Genomic DNA, 19,502 nt, shown 5'->3' on the forward strand with positions numbered 1-19,502 from the left:
AAATATAGATAATAAACCAAATTCACTGGATCCTTTTAGCTTTGAAAATAAACAATAATTTAGGCAAAGAAGTTCTGGAGCAAAATGAATCCATTTCTCATTTATTTGATTCATTTTTTTCTACTGCCTTTAATGGGATGAAAAATCAAAGGGGGAAATTATAAAAAGTCTTGAGTATAATGGTTGCAGTGAAACATTAAATGGGGATCTGTTGTATTTTCTAACTGAAATTTGTATTAATCCTCTGAAAGAAGCGTTCCTGACATTTGTATATTATTTGTTCGGAAAGTAGCAATGTGATTCTGGGAAAATTGAATCCCCTATTGCAACATTTGCAGAGAGGGAATGTTGCAATGTATGTATTGTGCGTACTGAAAAATTTCCCAATGAGTTGCTGTGTTAACATGCACTAGCAAAACTCAGCAATCTCTTATGGCACCTTAATGACACATATGTGTATTGGCACACCATTTGTCAAGAAGAGAATGGATTTACATCTTGTTTCTGTAAAGTAAAACAGTAATTTGACTCTTTTCCTTCATTGGTTGAAGGAAATTCTTGCTGAGAATTTCCCAGTCATTCAAGATAAAACATAGAATATTTCTCTAGAGAGTAGTATCAGGGCAATTTATGATGATCTTTTTAGTCTATTTATTTGACAAATTATTACATAAATACAACACGTAAGTTAGAGTCTGGCTGAGAAAATATTATTGGATTTTCACTCTCCTATCAACTTGTTTTGTTTACACGGTTTTGTTACTGTGTCAAGCATTACTGTTTATGGGGAAATAGTAAGAAACAAGATTTTCCTGAAGCTATTTTGGAAATGGCAGGTGATTGGCAGGTAAGCTATTGCTTACTTACTTTACTTACTTACTTACAGTTGTTCAAAGGCTACTCTCATGAAGAAAGCAGGATATGGTCTAATGCAACCATCATAATTGACAATTTTGTGTTTAGTGGCTGCACTTAAGATTCCTGAATTTGTGAAAGTGAAGCAGGTAAATTGCATCTGAAATTTTAAAGGATCGTGGTACCACAAAGTTTGAGAACCACTGTCTTACTGCTATTGTGACATACTGTAAATTTTGTTTGTTCACCCAAATCACATTATGTATATTTGAGGCATATGTGTGTGAGTGCATATATACTATGTGTATATGTGTATGTGCATGTATATATTTACATATTTACATATACACATTTATATTTCAATACAACATGAAATATTCAAAATAGTGCAGTTTATAGGTATATTTCAAAAGCAGATGCAAAAAGAAAAATGTTAAAAAAATAGTGATGCAAAACAAAGAAAATATAGACCCCAAAATAATGAGGAAGCTTTATGTGATTCCATGATATTATATATCATGACTTAGACTACAACAGTGTAAATATTTCAGCAATCAATAATGCTTCTAGTTAGAAGTGAATGGTAGTTTATTCGGTTAGAAATTGGGTGTGAAAACATGTTCTAATCTTGCTACAGAAAAGCTAAAGCATACACATATGTCACTGCAACAAAAAAAGGGTACAGCTAGCAGTGCATGTGAAATAAAGACAGCCAAAAAGCACTGTTGCATTACTCTGTCTCTCTGCATAATGCATCCTTCTGCAACCCTGCTCTGTTCTCTTAATACTTTTCTTACAAAATGCAATGGATTATTGTATGTCTTACTTTCAAGCCACAGCAATGCTAAAAAATAGTTCATGGGGCAACTCTTAAAGTAAAAAATGCAGAGGAAGGAATACAGTCATCAGTAACCAAATATATTGGTCACTGGCAAAGAAACATATAACAAAGAAATCAAGAATTGGGCAACCCCAGTACAAGCACAGGGCAACAGGGCTGGTAAAAGTCATTCTACACCAAATGAAAGGTTTACACTCTGACTTTCAAAACCTTGTTTTCAAAAGAAAAAGCAAGAAAGTCCAGTTGCCTTCTGGGGGGGGGGGAAGGGGGGGGCAACCATAACCTGGATGATTGAGAATCTCCATAGATACCTGTGGGTCAATAATTCTAGATTCTTGGGGTACTCAACTTTCTACTCAGAATCTGATGTCAAAATAACTGATGTTGGTAAGGGAAAATACAATTTTATTTCTCTTAGTGGATCTGGATCATCAGATATCTAGAATAAGAAATAATTCAATTTTTATTGGAATTGTTTAAAGAATATACGGATAGGGGCTAGTTGGGAAGGCAAATCTATCAGAATGTAAAAAGATGGAAATGTTTTGCTTTAAAAGCAAATTTATGAGACCAAAGCAACCATTACTTTCTGTGTAATCTGTCTAAGAATTTTATATGAAGCCAAAAATTTGGTATTTTCACAGCAGCAAACATATCTGTGAAACATTTCTTTCTGCAATACATTTTTTCAAATTTGTATTGTATTATATATCCCATTTGGACATACGATGAAACTATATAGGAAAATGCTCTGGTCTTTCATATAAAAATAAAACTGATAGTGAGATTAAGCCAAATCTACAAAATTTAGTTTGGAGGAAATAACTATGGCCACAAACTTAAGAAAATAAAGGTTGGGGAAATGTTGTAATTTTCCTCACAGCAGCTGCAAAGTGTATTTATAAAAAGATTCAATGTACATCTCTCCCATCACTGTTCTTCCAAGTATAAGTGGGGGAAGTTTTAAAAAATAGTAATTTAGACATATTAGAGATTCAAAAAATAAATTGTTTGCTTGGGGGCGTACTTTTCTGGATCTAAATGAAACTGTCCAAACAGGATGAAGCTAGCAACCCAACTTTAAAGAAATGGAGGTAGAAGAGGGGAGACCTACTTGAGAAAGGTTCAAACAAATGAGTGAAAATTAATTATTTTAATTCTTAAGTAGATTTTACCTTTGAAAATCTTTCCTTTATGGTAACTTGCATGCCATGCAGTTAAAATGAGAACTGCCATAAATCAAAAGTATGAAGGTAAGTAAAGAGAAGCAGTTTTTAAAACTGATTTCAAGAGATTTCATAAATACATACATACATGTCAATATTCCTTCCAGGATAACCAAAGACTTATACAAAGTCACAAAACAGTTAAAATATTAAAGCTATAAGATAAGAAAAATTAAAGGAAACCCAGCTAAAATGATGTCACCAACACCATTCATACAATTTCAACCTTGCAAATCATCCTTGCTTGTGCTATGACTTTATGCCACTTCATATACTGTTTTTTTCTCTTAAATTTCTCACTTCTCGCTCTCTGGAGGAGGCCTCATCATCAAGTTCTAACTTTTTCAGCCTTTCCCTCCTGGTGACTATTTTTCTCTTCAAATCACACCAAGGTGGTTCTTTTACACAAATCATTCAATCCACAGTCATTTAACACCAATAAATTATTGAACTTATTTCTTCTTTTTCAAACACATACTGTTTTTAAATACTCCATTTCCACTGCATTCAATTTATCTTTATGTTTCTCCTGACAAGTCTAACTCTCATTTCCATTTAACAAAGTGAGCAGAAGCACATAGCCATTTTCACTTCTTTCAATAAATATTCATTCCTTGCAACAGAGTACATCTCTATCAGCATTTGCACATCTTGAAATTTCTTTTTCCATTTTTCTGTCTTAAGAAACATTCTGTCAGCATAGACCAATTCATCTACTTGCTTTTTCATCACTTATGTATAACTTGTAAATACTTTATTTCCCTGCCAATAATTTAATTTTCTAATCCATGCTACTCACTGCAATGGATATAATGTCTCTAATATTTGGGGAAAATCATTCAGGTTATCAGCCAATCACATGGCATCATCTGTATAGCAATGTCAGACCACCTGCATTTACATTTACAGATAGTCCTTGACTTATGACAATCAAGCCCAAAATTTCTGTTGCTAACCAAGACAGTTTTCAAGTGAGTTTTACCCCATTTTTTAACCTTTCTTGCCACCGTTGTTAAGCGAATCACTGCAGTTAAGTGAATCTTGCTTCCCCTATTGACTTTGCTTGTCAGAAGGTCACAAAAAGTTATCACATGACCCCGGGACAATGCAACTGTCATAAATAGGAGTCAATTGCTAAGTGCCTGAATTTTGATCATGTGACCATAGAGATGCTGCAACAATCCCGTCTGGACTACTATAATGTTCTCTACATGGGGCTCCCCTTGAGGGGCACCCGGAGGCTCCAACTGGTCCAGAATACGGCCGCGTGGGTGGTTATGGGGGCGACCTGGCGCTCCCATGTAACACTTCTCCTGCACGAGCTGCACTGGCTCCCAGTGGTCTTCCGGGTGCGCTTCAAGGTATTGGTTACCACCTTTAGAGCGCTCCATGGCTTAGGACCCGGGTATTTATGAGACCGCCTTCTGCCGATAGCCTCCCACCGACCAGTACGCTCCCACAGAGAGGGACTCCTCAGGGTGCCGTCGGTAAAACAATGCCGACTGGTGGCCCCCAGGGGGAGAGCCTTCTCTGTGGGGACACCTACCCTCTGGAATGAGCTGCCCCCGGTGGATCCCGGATCTTCACACCTTTCACGTGCCCTAAAAACATTTTTATTCCAGCAAGCCAGGCTGGCCTAATTCTTTTAAATTGTTTTAATTTTTAAATTGTTTAATTATGGGTCTTAATTCAGGGGTGCTTTTAATTGTGGGCCAAATTAATTTAATTGGATTTTAATACTGTTTTTAAATTTTGTATTTCTTGTGTTTTATCTGTTGGCTGTTCACCGCCCCGAGTCCTTCGGGAGAAGGGTGGTATATAAATATAAACAATAAATAAATAAATAAATTAATTAATTAATCACATAAATGTGAAAAACAGTCATAAGTCATTTTTTTTCAGTGCCATTGTAACTTAGAATGGTCACTAAATAAACTGTCAATGACTACCTATATTAGATCTTTCTCCTTTTAGTTTTACACACATGAAACATACTTATTTTCCTTTCTTTTCCTTTGTTAATTCATGTTCTTTACCATTTACCATATTTTTCGGAGTATAAAACGCTCTGGACTATAAGACGCACCTACCTTTTTTGGTGAGGAAAACATGAAAAAAAAATCTGCATCTGCCTCTGCCTCCCAGCAATTTTGCCTCGTTGCAGCAAACAGCAAATAGCCTGCTTTACTTTCATTTTCGTTTTCGGCATAGCTTGATTAGCACAAGAAAAAAAATCTGCTGCCAGCAATTTACCTCCTTGCAGCAAGCAGCAAAGGCCCGAGCAGCAATAGGCAATGGCAATCCCTGCAGCCTGCAATAGCTGAGAGTTGGGAGGCCGATCTAACGGACAATCAACTTGTGCTAATTAGGCTGTGCTGAAGCTGAAATGGGCTGTTTCTTCTTGTTGCTTGCTGCATGGAGGTAAATTGCTGGCAGGCAGAAGCCAAAGGTGGGTGGGGCAGTGGGTGGGCGGGGCTATATTCGGTGTATAAGACACACCCAAATTTTCACCCCCTTTTAGCGGGGAAAAAGATGCATCTTATACTCTTAAAAAATACGGTACTTTTCTTACATTAATCTGAGACATCATGAACTGGAACCACAAATTTGAACCTTACTGCCTACCCTGATTTTTGTCAAGCAAGATTTTCATGTAACACTTTTAATAAGATAGAAGAGGCATAGACTACATTCATAGCCTTGTATCTATGAACATGCAACATTCCCTGCTTTAATAATAAGGAAACTCATCTCACTTTGCACATTTTGACCAATATGTCATAACTGCAATCAAAACTGAATTTTGGTTCAAGCATGCTTATAATGTTCTATGTAAATTAGGTTCATTAATCCAGAGACTACCTTGCAAGTTAACATTCTGTTGCCTACATATCACCACCAAGTTTATGTAGTGTATGGTCATAATTTGTTTGAAAGAAATGTATTTTCTGATCATTATCTTTACTATAGAAAGAAGGTTGGAAAACAAATTATTGTTGAAATTAAGACAATCATATCAGTTCATTTTAATTCAATCAAACTAAATCTTGCAAGAGCAGAAGTTTTATTCTTTAAGAGAATTTATCTGTCACTCTTAAAGCCTATGTTTTTATCTTTGCTACTATTTAACTTGTACAGTAATGAAGCCAGAGAATATAGCTTACTTGAATTAAAATAAGAAATTTGAGATAGAATAAGCAGGACCATGTGCATCAATCTCTAATCTATTATTAATTTCCCATATGTTCATGATATCACTGGCATCCTGTATTAAATTACTAGGTGTCCCTTGGAAAGCCAAAATAATCTCCTCTTACCATGTCTTTCATTTCCTGATATTCTGACCGAAACATGATTTACAATTTTAGATCATTAATTTTCAGAGTAAGTGTAGGCTTTCAACTTAACTTTATTTTTCAATGAAATATTCCTTTTACTGATTTTACTATCCCGAGAAAAATTGCCTTCACAAATTTTGGATTATTTTGTTTTGTTTTGTTTTGTAGTGGGAGATTATGATGGCAGTGTTGTCTTGTGTTGTCAGGATAATCAGAGCCAAGTTCTACTTCAGATAAATTCCTTGGAACAGCATTTAATAAAGGGTGTATCTCTAAAGTTACTGGCATTGGGTGAATCACTGTTATTCTTTATGTATGTAACCTGCATCTTGTCTAGATTGCTCCAAGAAGATTGCCAACAAATTAGAGAATATATGTATAGACCTGCAGAGTTATGAAATTCACATTTACATTTTAGATTTCAGCACCTTCTTTAGAACTACTGAAATGAATGGAATTTATTTAGAATTCTTATGATACATACTGTAAATATGTCAAAGACCTATCACAGTATACTTTATCCTGTACATGTTGGATACATTTTTCATAGCAACTTGGATTTATTTTATTTTTTAAAGGGTCAAAGATACATTAATGTCCATTCTGATTTCTTCTCAATTAAAAATAAAGACATCGTGAATTTGGAGGTGGGGGTCAGGGAAAGCACTGAAATGAGGAAAAATGATGCTTTATCATGTACATTCTAGTCATTTTTCTACTCTGTGCATGATGTACTTAGTCATTGACAGCAGAAAAGTAGCATGGAGATCAGAAGATATACTGGATATATTCTTGTTGCTACAATCCATTCATGCATTGTTTATTTGGAGACGGTCCTTCCTGAAGACTCTTTTGGAATATCTTAGATTACTGAATATGACTCAATTACACTGTGATGAGAATTACGATCCTATGAGCTGATTTACTCCTGTTTTAGTTGCTTTTCCTGGTTGGACTTTGAAAATGATACATTTCAGAATTAAATTTAGAAATAAACTCACAGAAGTACAACTAAATATACAGAAGCATCCTTGATGAGACCAACATTCTACATTTCTCAAGCATTTTCCCAGACTATGTTGCTTTGATACTGCTACCATTTACCAGAAGCAAAAAAATCAAAAAGAAATATTGTAACTTGCCACTTAGAATAAATTTCCAGCCTCAGAAATGTGGTGCGTGGCATTGTAAATAATTTAAATAATTCAGCAACATGTCTGCAGGGATTTATTCAAGCAGCACTGAAAGAATAAAGAAAATTGCTCACTAATGGATCTTCCAGTGGGATGTAGAAACTCCATTCAATGTTATAGGTACTCTTAAAAATCCTCCACAAGTTAAGAAACATATCAGATTTAAGGAGGAGATTTTAAAATTAATACTAAGCAAATCGCAAGATTATAGTAGAAAAACAAATTGGAAAAAAGCAATTAACTACCACATTAAGAATACTGATAAACAAATAGGCATAGGTCCTGGGCAGAAGTGGGATTTTCAGTGTTTGTTTTTTCCCCAGTTTGGGAATATGTACATAAACACAATTACAGGGTTCCCCCCACACACACACCTTTTGCTCCTTTGCCAGTTGCAACCAAGAACAAGCAAGATAGGCAAAAAAACATTCAGTGAGAGGAAAATGAGGCTGTGTTTTACATCAAGATTGGGCAATGTGGCATCCATGTCAACAATGTGATCCTAGCCATTTCCCCTATGCCTACAAAACTCCATTTTTTAAAAAAATCTAATCAGATAATTAAATTGGGAAGTAGTATACTGTAAAGCCAAACACCAGGCTATAGCAAGTACTTACTTAATCCACTAAGATGGGAGACAGGATACTTGAAAGAATCCACATTTTGGTAAATGCATTTTACCATGCCCACAAGGTCAGCCATTTTTCTAGACTTATATAAACTCAGTCACTTGTACTGTACAGCCCCCCCTCCCCTCATAGACACTTTTTCTAACAATTTTCATGTTGTTTGTTTATGGAAAATCCAGGGCAGACTGACTAGAATATACAGAATATTACCAAGAATTAAACTGGTAATACCCTACTTCTAGTTGCATTAATAATCTATTATGAGTGCCAATTTAATAAGTAAGATTATGTTCACAAAGTTTTTATATTGTATAACCATGCTATATTGGATCTTACATGTGAAAGACAGTGGATCAGAGAACTGGTAACATTCCATATTTGTATTGTATGAATTTGGCATACAATAGATGCCATGCTGTTCAGACAAAGCAAGACAGAAAAAAATAGTCTATTTGTAGAAAGGTCAATTAAATACATTCAATATCAGATTAGTAATCATGTGAATTATCACAAGTTTTTCTGTTCAGAAAAAAATGTAAATTAAATAGCTATCTTCTTGAGTGAATTCTATTAGCTGTCAAGGTCACCATTGCAAACTGAATTTAAAATGATAACGTTCTAAATTAATTTTTAATCAACAGTCACTTCAGAATGTGGAAATTGATTTTCTTATTGTTGCTTGTAGTAATTTTGTAACAGAATTCAATTCAAAACTTAATATTTGACCAAACATACAGGGAACTAGTAATTTAATGAAAAATCCACTCCCAAAAACAATAGTTATCTGACTCTTCCACAAAGGGACAAGATAGCATTCATGTAACATGATTCTGAGAATCATGGTTTTCATACAGTAATCAGTATATTCCCCCAAAATATGATAATCATCTAAGTCTGCACTATTATTAATCTTCTCATCATTCCCACCACCCATCTCCTTCCACTTATGACTGTATGACTAACTTTATTGCTTGTAACCTTACGATTTATATTGATATTGTTTCCTGATTGCTTATTTGTACCCTATGACTATCATTAAGTGTTGTACCTTATGATTCTTGATGAACATATCTTTTCTTTTATGTACACTGAAAGCATATGCACCAAGACAAATTCCTTGTGTGTCCAATCACACTTGGCCAATAAAAAAATTCTATTCTATTCTATTCTATTCTATTCTATTCTATTCTATTCTATTCTATTCTATTCTATTCTATTCTATTCTATTCTACTCTACTCTACTCTACTCTACTCTACTCTACTCTACTCTACTCTACTCTACTCGTACAAAAACCTTAACTAAGAATGCAATATATAGATTTTCTCTTCAGACAGAGTATTGTTTAGAGACAAGGAGGAACCCTTAGCATTCTGGGGTAAGAGGCCAAAGTCCAGAGTTGCTGGGGCAATGTGAGACATGGCATCAGTCCTTTTCACATTTCTGCATGGAATTGGGATTTCCAGTGTTTTCTTTTTTCTGGTTTAGGGATGGACAGACAGATCTGGTGTTTCTGAATTACATTCAAAACTATTAATCAAGGAGAAAAGCAATCTAGAACTAAGAAGAAATTTCCTGACAGTTAGAACAATTGATCAGTGAAAAGATTTGCCTCCAGAAGTTGTGAACACTCAAAGTTTTTAAGAAGAAATTGGACATTTGTCTAAAATGGTATAGTTTTCCTGCCTGAGCAAAGGGTTGGACTAGAAGACCCCCAAGGTCCCTTCCAACTCTGTTATTCTGTTCTGTTATTTTAGGGTTTATATTGCTCTTTTCCTTGTTTCCATCTCAAAATAACAGATATGCCATTGCCAATGTTTACCATCATTTTTAGAGAAAGGATCAGGCACCACAAACTGGTACATGATATTCAGAGGCCGCATATGGTCTTGGGGTTGCAGGTTGCCCTCTCTGTGACCAATATAGTCTGCAAAAAATAAATAAATCCTCTTATGGAAAATTCATCCTGCCTAAAGCCTTCTTCAGTTTTAAAATGAACACAGCTATTGCTCTGCAGATGTAGAAAAAAATGTAGATGTGGAAAAGAAAGATGTAGGAAAAAAAGTGAAGCAATTTATGCTGTTGGCTATAAATCTCAATGCAAGCCACTCAGCCTACATATTACAAAATACCATAGCAACATTCCTGAGTACAAATCAGAACGTTTTTAAATACAAGGAGATTTGGGTTGAAGGATACTGCCTTGTTTATTCATCAGACATTTCATTTCAAAGGCAAATTTCCACTTTTGTTTTTTTTAATGATGTTTTCTTTCATTCCTCTCCTCTTATATGGGTTTGCCAGATCAGGGTTTCTGTCAGTTTCTTTTTTCCTTCATAAATTTGATTAACCCTGTCTTGACAGGTTCTGATGTGAAATAACTCACTCAATCATTACACTAATTGACTCATCTCAGACAACACTATTCATTCATTAGAGGACACACGCACACACTTTTTCCACATTTGTATACACACAAGAGTGTCAAGCCTGACAGACTAGCTGTGCTTGTGTCCTCCAGAAGGAATCTTAAATTCTGAATGTGAGCTAGGCCCTTCTCTCTTTCATTTACTGCAGAGAAAGATCTCTACAAGGTCAAGATGAGAATCATGCTGAAGCCCTTATTTTGGAAATTGGAAGAGGGTATAAAAAGGATTGACAGGTGTTTTTTTTAAAAAAGATTGCAGAATGTATTTGTATACTGCATGTTGAGACTGTGTTATTACAAAACAAAAGTTATGTCGAATGATATTTTCACTAACTTTATGTCTTCAGAATTATAAGCGATCCTTTAAAGTATTGGTTAGGAAGTGCCAGTTTACGTATATTGATATCATCTATATTCTTATCCTCAATCATCTCTATAACTCTGCAAAAAAGCATCTGAAGAAAATTTCATTGTTTTTCATGATGCAATGAGTTCATAATTTGTACTATATATTTAATATCAATATTAAATATTAGAGTTAGTGCAAATTACCTTCATCTATGCTTTATGAATGTCAGTTAAAATGTCCTGCTCCTCATAGAAATTATTTTTGTGCTACAAGACATTAAAATGTGCTTTTTCCTTCTCTAGCATGTCTACTAAAAGTAGGAGATTTTGTCATGCAATGGTATCTAATCCCATTATGGATGCTTTGTTCTAGGTGTCACATTACTGGAGGACATTTTTGGAAGTGTTTTATTTTATCTTGATGGAAATTGTTAGAAATTGGTGGGCACCTGAAAACTAGAAACAGTCCAAGATAAGAATATTGGAATATCATTTTTTTAAAAAATTGATTAACAAGAGAGAATACTTTTTCTGAAATATAGCATAGATCTGAGCAACAGAACTAAAATCTGAAAAACTTATATTCAAATATATGTTAGATGAAAACAAAACCACAAAGCTTAATGCATAATACATATGTTTGAAAATCATTCCACATATAGAAAGATCAACAAATTGTTTAACAAACTATCTGCAAGCCTAAATATTCTTTTCTGTACTTTAAGGTAGTCAAATACACAATTAAGATTCACAAGCAGCTACTGTATATAATTGTAGCTATAGACAGGAATTCCATACAGTGAGATTAAACACATTCTCTTTTTTATAAAAAAAAATGTTTGGGGTCAAAAAGTCAAGAGGAAAAACAGAAAGACTGGGTTTTTTTTTATTTTGTAAGTGCAATAAATAAAATTGTTTCAAACACATTAAAACACATCACATAACTGTCTGCATCTGTCTCTTTCAGAAGACTTGGAAATTTAAGCAGTTTCTTAGAATTGTAGTTCCTGTTGCAGACTCCATTTTGTTATAATAAGAAAGCAGGATGCATTACTATCTCAACATGAGACCTTGGTATCACATTGCACAGATTCAGTTTCATTGTAAGATCAGTCACTGTATTTGGAGATGGAAGGAGGTCAAGAACCAATGCTATTTTCCTCCACATTGAAAGAATAAAAAGTGACAGAAGATAGAAGTTTGGTTTCCTCAACAATGTACATCCTTTCAGAAAGTCTGCTCTGTATGAAATCATGCACTATTACCCCACTGCCAGATGTTGACATAAGAATAGTGATGTAGCTGATGCTTTCCTTGTATGCACAAGAGATACATAATGGCAAAACAGAGTATGACACCTGTTTTTAATAGTAATCCCGGAAGATGGTTGGTGGTGCAGGAAGAAGCATTCCACCAACATTAAGTGGAACATGCTTAACAAACAAATTGAATTTAAAGTACAGATCCATGAAACACTGCATTTACATTATTTAGAAAATGGCAATCCCAGGAAAAGATTCTCATTAGATATAATATACACAATTATTCTCTCCTCCCATAACTATTTAATTTGGTTTCACCAACATTCTTCCTCCAGACTAAATCAGCAGGAAGTTCCCAAGATGATAAAATGCAGAGATATATTAACCTTTTGTAAAACATCTGTTCTTCTTCTACACTGGGTCTTTATTTTGTTCTTATATACTTAACCATTGTTTGGATTGTGTGTGAATGTCTCCCTTTCCTTTCTTGCACTTCAGAGGGCAAGTTAATTTGCCCTAAAACTTTGAGTTACATACCATGTATATCGTTCTGTTAAATAAAACCTTCCAAACAATAAAACAGCACAATTGTAAATGTCACTTTAATTTTAGTAGAACAATTTATTTGAGGTCATATATTTTTTCATTTACCAAAAACCTAGAAGGGGTTGGAAAGCAACCTAGTCACAATTTTTGTTAAAGAATTTGCACAGACTAGGAAACGGTGGTGGCTATATCATATATTGGTGTACTGGCTTTTAAATATTCAGATAAACTGAGAGTTTGCCAGTCCTAAATATTTTCTAGTAAGAGAAGTGTTACTGGAAGAGGACACAGTCAGACATCTGCCTTAAGGAGAAACTATTATATCTAACCCTTATTATTACTTCTGCTACTGCAATACAGTATAAGCACATTTTCCAAGATGTAGTTAGGCCACCTGGCACAAGATTCAACATTACATTCATTATATTTTACTCCTAGATGCTACCTTTTGGTTTTAATTAGTACATGAAAATCTAGTTTTCTGATAGAAAACAATTAATTTTGTTTGCATTGGAAACTAGAAGAAGTTACAATATTGTTGCTTCCTTTAGCCAGTACAACATTTGCAGTACAGTAGTCCTCGACTTACAACTATAATTGAGCCCAAATTTTCTGTTGTTAAGTGAGACATTTGTTAAGTGAGTTTTGCCCCATTTTATGACTTTTCTTGCCATAGTTGTTAAGTGAATCACTGAAGTTGATAAATTAGTAATCCCAGTTGTTAATTGAATCTGGCTTCTCCATTGATTTTGCTGGTCAGAAAAGAAGGTCACAAAGGGTGACTCTGAGATACAGATTCCTAAATATGAATCAGTTGCCAAGCATCTGAATTTTGGTCACATGATCATGGGGATGTTGCGAAGGTTATAGTAACTATGAAAAACGTCATAGGTACATTTTTCAGTGTCATTGTAAGTTTGAAAAGTCACTAAATGAATTGTTGTAGGTTGAGGACTACCTGTATTATGTTTTTTCTTCATCTTCATTGCTAGAGCAATGAAAAAACAGTATTGTTCTACAGATTTTCTAAAACCCTATTCTCTTCTTTCAGAATTCTTAATCTAGAAAGGAAACAAGATGGATCATATCCAATGTAGCAAGTATTCATAACAATGTGGGCTTAAGCCATTTTTATTTGCTTTCCTTAGTTTAGAAATCCTGCAGTTATGTGGTCACCTAATATTGTAACAAATAAAGTTTACCTACACTTATAGAGCAGTATGGGAAGTTTATTAGAGAAGAAACAATAACTGTTCTGACAAGTGTGCTCAGGTATCATTGAACTGAAACTTCTCAAATTGCTGGTGCCATCGCTGGTTATTGGGGGCGAATCATTGGCCTTTCCCCATTGGAAAGGGTTCGCAACTTGGCCGTCCTCCTGGATACACGGCTGTCTTTAGAAGAGCATATGACGGCCGTGGCCAGGGGGGCTTTTTATCAGGTCTGCCTGATACGCCAGTTGCGTCCCTTTCTAGATCAGGACTCCTTACGCACGGTCACTCAGGCACTTGTCACTTCCCTCCTGGACTACTGCAATGCTCTCTACATGGGGTTCCCCTTGGGGTGCACCCGGAGTCCAGTTGGTCCAGAATGCGGCCATGCGGGGGATTATGGGAGCGACGGGGCGCTCCCATGTGACACCTCTCCTGCGCGAGCTGCACTGGCTTCCTGTGGTCTTCCAGGTGCGCTTCAAGGTGTTGGTGACCACCTTTAAAGCGCTCCATGGCTTAGGGCCAGGGTAACTACGAGACCACCTTCTGCCGCCAATAGCCTCCCACCGGCCAGTTTGCTTGCACAGAGAGGGCCTCCTCAGGGTGCCGTCAGCCAGACAATGTTGGCTGGCGACCCCCAGAGGGAGAGCCTTCTCTGTGGCAGCACCTGCCCTCTGGAACGACCTACTATATGCACGATACCAGACCACCGGACTTTTTGTTGGACCCTGAAAACACATCTATTTCATCTAGCCAGGCTGGCTTGACCCCATCCTTGCGGTTTTAATTTGTAATTGGTTTTAACTGGGTTATTTTAAATTGATGGCTAAAATTATTTAATGTCTTTTAAACTGCTTTTAAATTTTATATGTTGTGCTTTACCATGGCTGTTCACCGCCCTGAGTCCTGTTAGAGAAGGGCGGTATACAAATTAAATAAAATATAAAATATAAATATAAAATATAAATTTGAGTTCAGCTTTTCTACAGGTTTCTCGGAGAGAAATAATGAATAAATGCATATAGAGCAAACATCCTTTAAATATTTAGAGTTAACAAATTCACAGTTAAAAAAACAACAGCATTCTTTATTTCAGGATTCAATCCAAATCAGTAACATTTCCAGAATTTTCTACATGGAAACAAATTCTCCCACATAATTGATGGTGAGCCATTTGTGTGCTCTTGTACCTCCTCTGAATCATCTGGTGCAAGACATTATAGAGAAGGATATTTGGCTAGATAGTTCATTTCAGAAATCCTGCCTAGCTGCCTCTATAATTTCTGTTCCTCCACAAAAGGAACAGAACAAAATATGCAGTGTGGTAGAAATGCACATTGTATGTTACATAAACACTTAAGACATTAATATGCATATAAAACTACTTACCCTAAAGACCCTTTTATTTTTAAAATAGCAACAGATAAACTATATTATAATTCTAAACTACAACAGAACTGTAGATAGGACTACAGTGAATCCAAACACTAGGAAAATTAAGGGTATATCATGGATGCTATAATCTGCATCCAGAAATTGCTCTGAATCACTGGGCAAAAAAGATACCAGCAACATTAAGTATTACATTATCATTAGAAATTATGAAACTGAGCTACCCATTTCACAACTGAATGTTTTGACAGAGAAGTTTCGGGGGAAAATGGGAATCCAAATAATTTCTCCAAATACAGAATAAACAGATCACTGTCTTTTCTTGAACTAAAAGCAAGAACATAAATGGGAATAAAAATAAAGGCAGAAAGAAGTTCACTATGCAAACAATGTATTCATTTTAGATAAAGACGTTATGATTTTTCTTCCACTGCAAAGGAACTTGATGTCCCTCTAAATGCATCTCCCTTCCCTTCCCTTCCATTCTAATAAGCTAGATAATTTGGTGAACCAAAAACTATAGATACAATTTTTCCTATTCAACTGATTTCTTCTTTCCATGATTTGAAGTATCAGTCCTAACAATATCTGGTTAGTATGTCAGAACAATGAAGGAGGATCTTCTTTCAGAAGGGAAATGGCTGCTACAGACTGAGTGCCTATTCACTTCCTTTTTTAAAAAAATGACTGGGCTACAACTGGGCTACGTTCACTTTTCCATTCGGAGGGTAAATATATATTGCTCAAAGAAAACTAACATTGTCTTGAAACAATTGCATAAAGTGTTTTAAACATCTCTTACAGCACACACATGTATAAATAATTGCAAATACTCTTAAAACAGTTTACACCAACCTCTTTAGGATAAAGAGTGGATAATATCTGACTTTTACGTTCATTCTAGGCCTCTGAGAATGAAAACCTTGGACAGATAAAGATCAAGTGTTATTTTTAAAATTATTTGTTTTGTTTCATCCATAAGTTATTTCTGATAATAACCCCCCAAAATTTCAAAAATAAAATTTAAATTTATTTTATTCATGTTGAAATTGTTATTATTCATCCAATAAACTGAAATCAGCACATTTTCATCAATGCTAGTAAGTTCAATTTTTTAACATTAAAGATTGAACTGGAGTAGAAAAAAAAAACTGATTTTAGGTCAAGTATTACAAACACAAACACCATCCTGCTTGGTGTCTTGCAGATATCTTTCATAATCCTCAACCCTAGTTAACAGGAGACCATCAGGTTGTACAGTGCATTGGCATCAAAGAATGAGTCACGAATGTATTATCACAGAATTTATTAGCTAGGATGTATTTATCATTATCTTTATAATCACTCATCTAGTGAGAACTCAGGCTAGGGTATACAACAGGGTTTTACTCTCACAACAACCTCATGAGGTAGGTTGGGCTAAGAGACATTGGTTGATCCAATCTCAAAGTGGGAAATTGGACATTGCCTTGTCACAATCCGACATGACATTGGAAAGATATGCTAGGCCTATTTTGATGACCCTGATCTTCTTTTATGTTCCTTAATTGCCTAAAAGATGTCAATCTGTTCATTGCTCAAAATTGCCTCTAAGATAACCAACCCCATGGTAAGCATTCATCTTCATAGAAAACACTATACTTCCCAATAATGGTAACCCACACTTCTAGAGAGTTCCAGACACATAAATCTTTCAATAAATAACTCTGCTGACTCCATTTCTCATGTCATCAGCAGCATGAAATTTCTGCAAACTAGTTATGCTTAACCTGTTAATAACGAGAGGGAGGAGGGAGGGAGGGAAGAGGGAGGGAGAGAGAAAGTGCTTTTTCTTTTGGCAGTTTAAATCTCCTTAAAATGAATCTATTTTCTCCAAGTTTTTATTTAGCTAAAAAAAGTTACTACAAATATTCTGTGCATTACAACAAATAAAAAGCAAGATGTTTAATTTTTTATGTACTCCAATCTTTAACTAGGACTGTAAAAGCTCTGCAAAACTGGTGGCACAAATAAGGTTTTTCTATATATCAGATTATTTCCAGAATATTATCCTCATCCATGAGAACCATTACACCTGAATATGTGAATTTGTCTACTGCCTCTATTTTAAATCCATGGCATTGACTATCCACCTGATGGGAAAAATATCCAAGCAAGAATCTCTTGGAGAAGAAACACACTTAACACATCATTATACTCAATACCAAGATCATATTTCAATTATCATTCATTTAGTTTAACAACAAACCACAGACAACTTTTGTAAAGTTAAATCTGCAGAAATATTATATATGAAGAGCAAGCACAGCATCTCAATCGGGTAACTTTGACAACCAGAGAATATCATACTAGTAGCAAAATCAAACATTGGACAAATATGAGACTTAATGTCTTAATCTCATTATAATTGATTTCAGCATCTATTGCAAAAGAACCCCAATCAAAGAATGCTAAGCAGTCAACCAATTTTGATAAGCTGTCATCTAAAGATAAAGATTTGCCATGGAAGTTTCAACATTGCAGTCTTGTTACCTTTGCAGCAAGTTTGCTCTGGGGATTCCTAAACAAGGTGCTTTTGGCTGTAAAAAAACACTCCTCCAAGTCTTCATCCAAACTACAGTAGCCACTACTCATGCTGTTATGGACAGTCATCTGAAGAAGGGTTCCAAGATCTTCAGAACATGTCAACTCCAGGAAGCCAGACAGCCAGGTACCTCCGAGTCTCAGCTCACTGCAGCAACAGTGCAGTTTCTCAATCGAGTTCCTGTGCAATCAACAGTGAGCAGTTTCACCTCCTCCAGCTCCTACTTGCCATGCCTTGTAACAGTTTGTTCTCATCAGCAAATCAAATAATGGTGTTGGCTTTTTTCTTTCTTTTTTAACAGAGCAAGCAAGCAAGCAAGAGTGAAACAGAAAATCTTGCCGGGAGAACCTTTCCTTTCCTCCACCACCAAGCTCCCTTGTTTGGCTGTTTTCCAGAAGCAAACTGGGTGCCAGGACCCGAGGGAGTTTTCTTCTGCTCTTGACTCACAAACTTGCTCACCATCTGTGCGGCTTCATTGGTCTCTCTGCAAGCCCAACTGAGCCTAATTGCGAGAGCAGTATCGCCTTCCTCTCCACCCCAACCCCCACTCTTTCCTGCTTCTTTTTCTCTTGAACCACTTCCTCTTGCAAGATTTCTGACATAGTTCTTAGGAGAGCATTGACAGTATCTCAGTTGATTTTGAGTGACACAACTTGGGAAAGGAAGAAAGAGAGGAGCAGAGTTATACACCCACAGGGGAGGGAACAGCCTGCTTCTTGCTCTCCAGTATCCATAGCAAACCTTTATCAAAGGGAGGGGCAGAGATGAGAGTTGCTGATTAAATATGCATTACTTGACGTATGCTCCCAGGTAAACATCCTATGACAGGTTTAAGGCATTTCTGATAGTAGTGAAAAGCACTCCAAAATTATCTTTATTCACTGTCTACTTAGCACCTATTTTAAGAAGAGAGAGAGAGAAAGTGAGATGGAGGGAGAGAGGGAGGGAAGGAAGGAAGGAAGGAAGGAGGGAAGGAAGGAGGAAGGAAGGAAGGAAGGAAGGAAAGAAAGAAGGAAAGAAAGGAAAGAAAGAAAGAAAGAAAGAAAGAAAGAAAGAAAGAAAGAAAGAAAGAAAGAAAGAAAGAAAGAAAGAAAGAAAGAAAGAAAGAAAAGTGGGGAAAGAGTTTTGCAGTATATTGATGGGATTCCACAAGGACTTCCGGGGAATTTTAGAAAGTTGGGCCTCTTCTGGAGATGGTCTATGACACCTGTTATGCTAAGCATCCATGTACATTTCCTTCTTCATATATTGCAATATATCTGACGCACATATATGGTAAAAGGAAAGAAGAAAAACAGAGATTCCCTAGCAACATTTCGATGCAGAAGCCCATCTGTGTTCTGTGCTAATTTTAGAACAGTCAGAAAGATTTTTTTTCAGCATTCTTTGCTCCAAGAAGTGGCCGCTTTTATCATAACCTTAGTAATCATCATCCATTACAGGTATTTTTAATTATTTGTCACCAACTGTTATGTTAGAAGTACTTTGCCACATTAATTTCAACCTTAGTCAAAAAGCTCAGAATGTTTTTTTAAATTTCCTTTGATTTCTCTAGGTTTAAAGCTGAAATACTGATCTCAACTATCTTCTTCCATTTTCTGGGTTCCAGGCTATCCTTCACCAAGAATACTAACATATGGATGGAAAGAAA

The 19,502-nt window shown here is 35.7% G+C and overlaps 1 protein-coding gene across 5 annotated transcripts in view; it reads right to left on the reverse strand.

Moving 5' to 3' along the window:
* Positions 1-19,502, reverse strand: part of RASSF5 (Ras association domain family member 5) — an 84,182-nt gene that overhangs the window by 20,705 nt on the left and 43,975 nt on the right. Inside the window, exon 1 of one of the 5 annotated variants that reach the window (XM_034414385.3) lies at positions 17,800-18,407. The exons of the other annotated variants lie outside the window; for them this stretch is intronic. Coding sequence (XP_034270276.1) covers positions 17,800-17,919 — 120 coding nt within the window. The 5' untranslated portion in view covers positions 17,920-18,407. Of the gene's footprint in view, positions 1-17,799; positions 18,408-19,502 lie in introns of those variants that run through there. 5 annotated transcript variants of the gene reach the window in all.

The sequence above is a fragment of the Pantherophis guttatus genome, chromosome 3, assembly GCF_059756535.1.
Source record: "Pantherophis guttatus breed Tessera chromosome 3, ASM5975653v1, whole genome shotgun sequence".
Lineage (NCBI taxonomy): Eukaryota > Metazoa > Chordata > Lepidosauria > Squamata > Colubridae > Pantherophis > Pantherophis guttatus.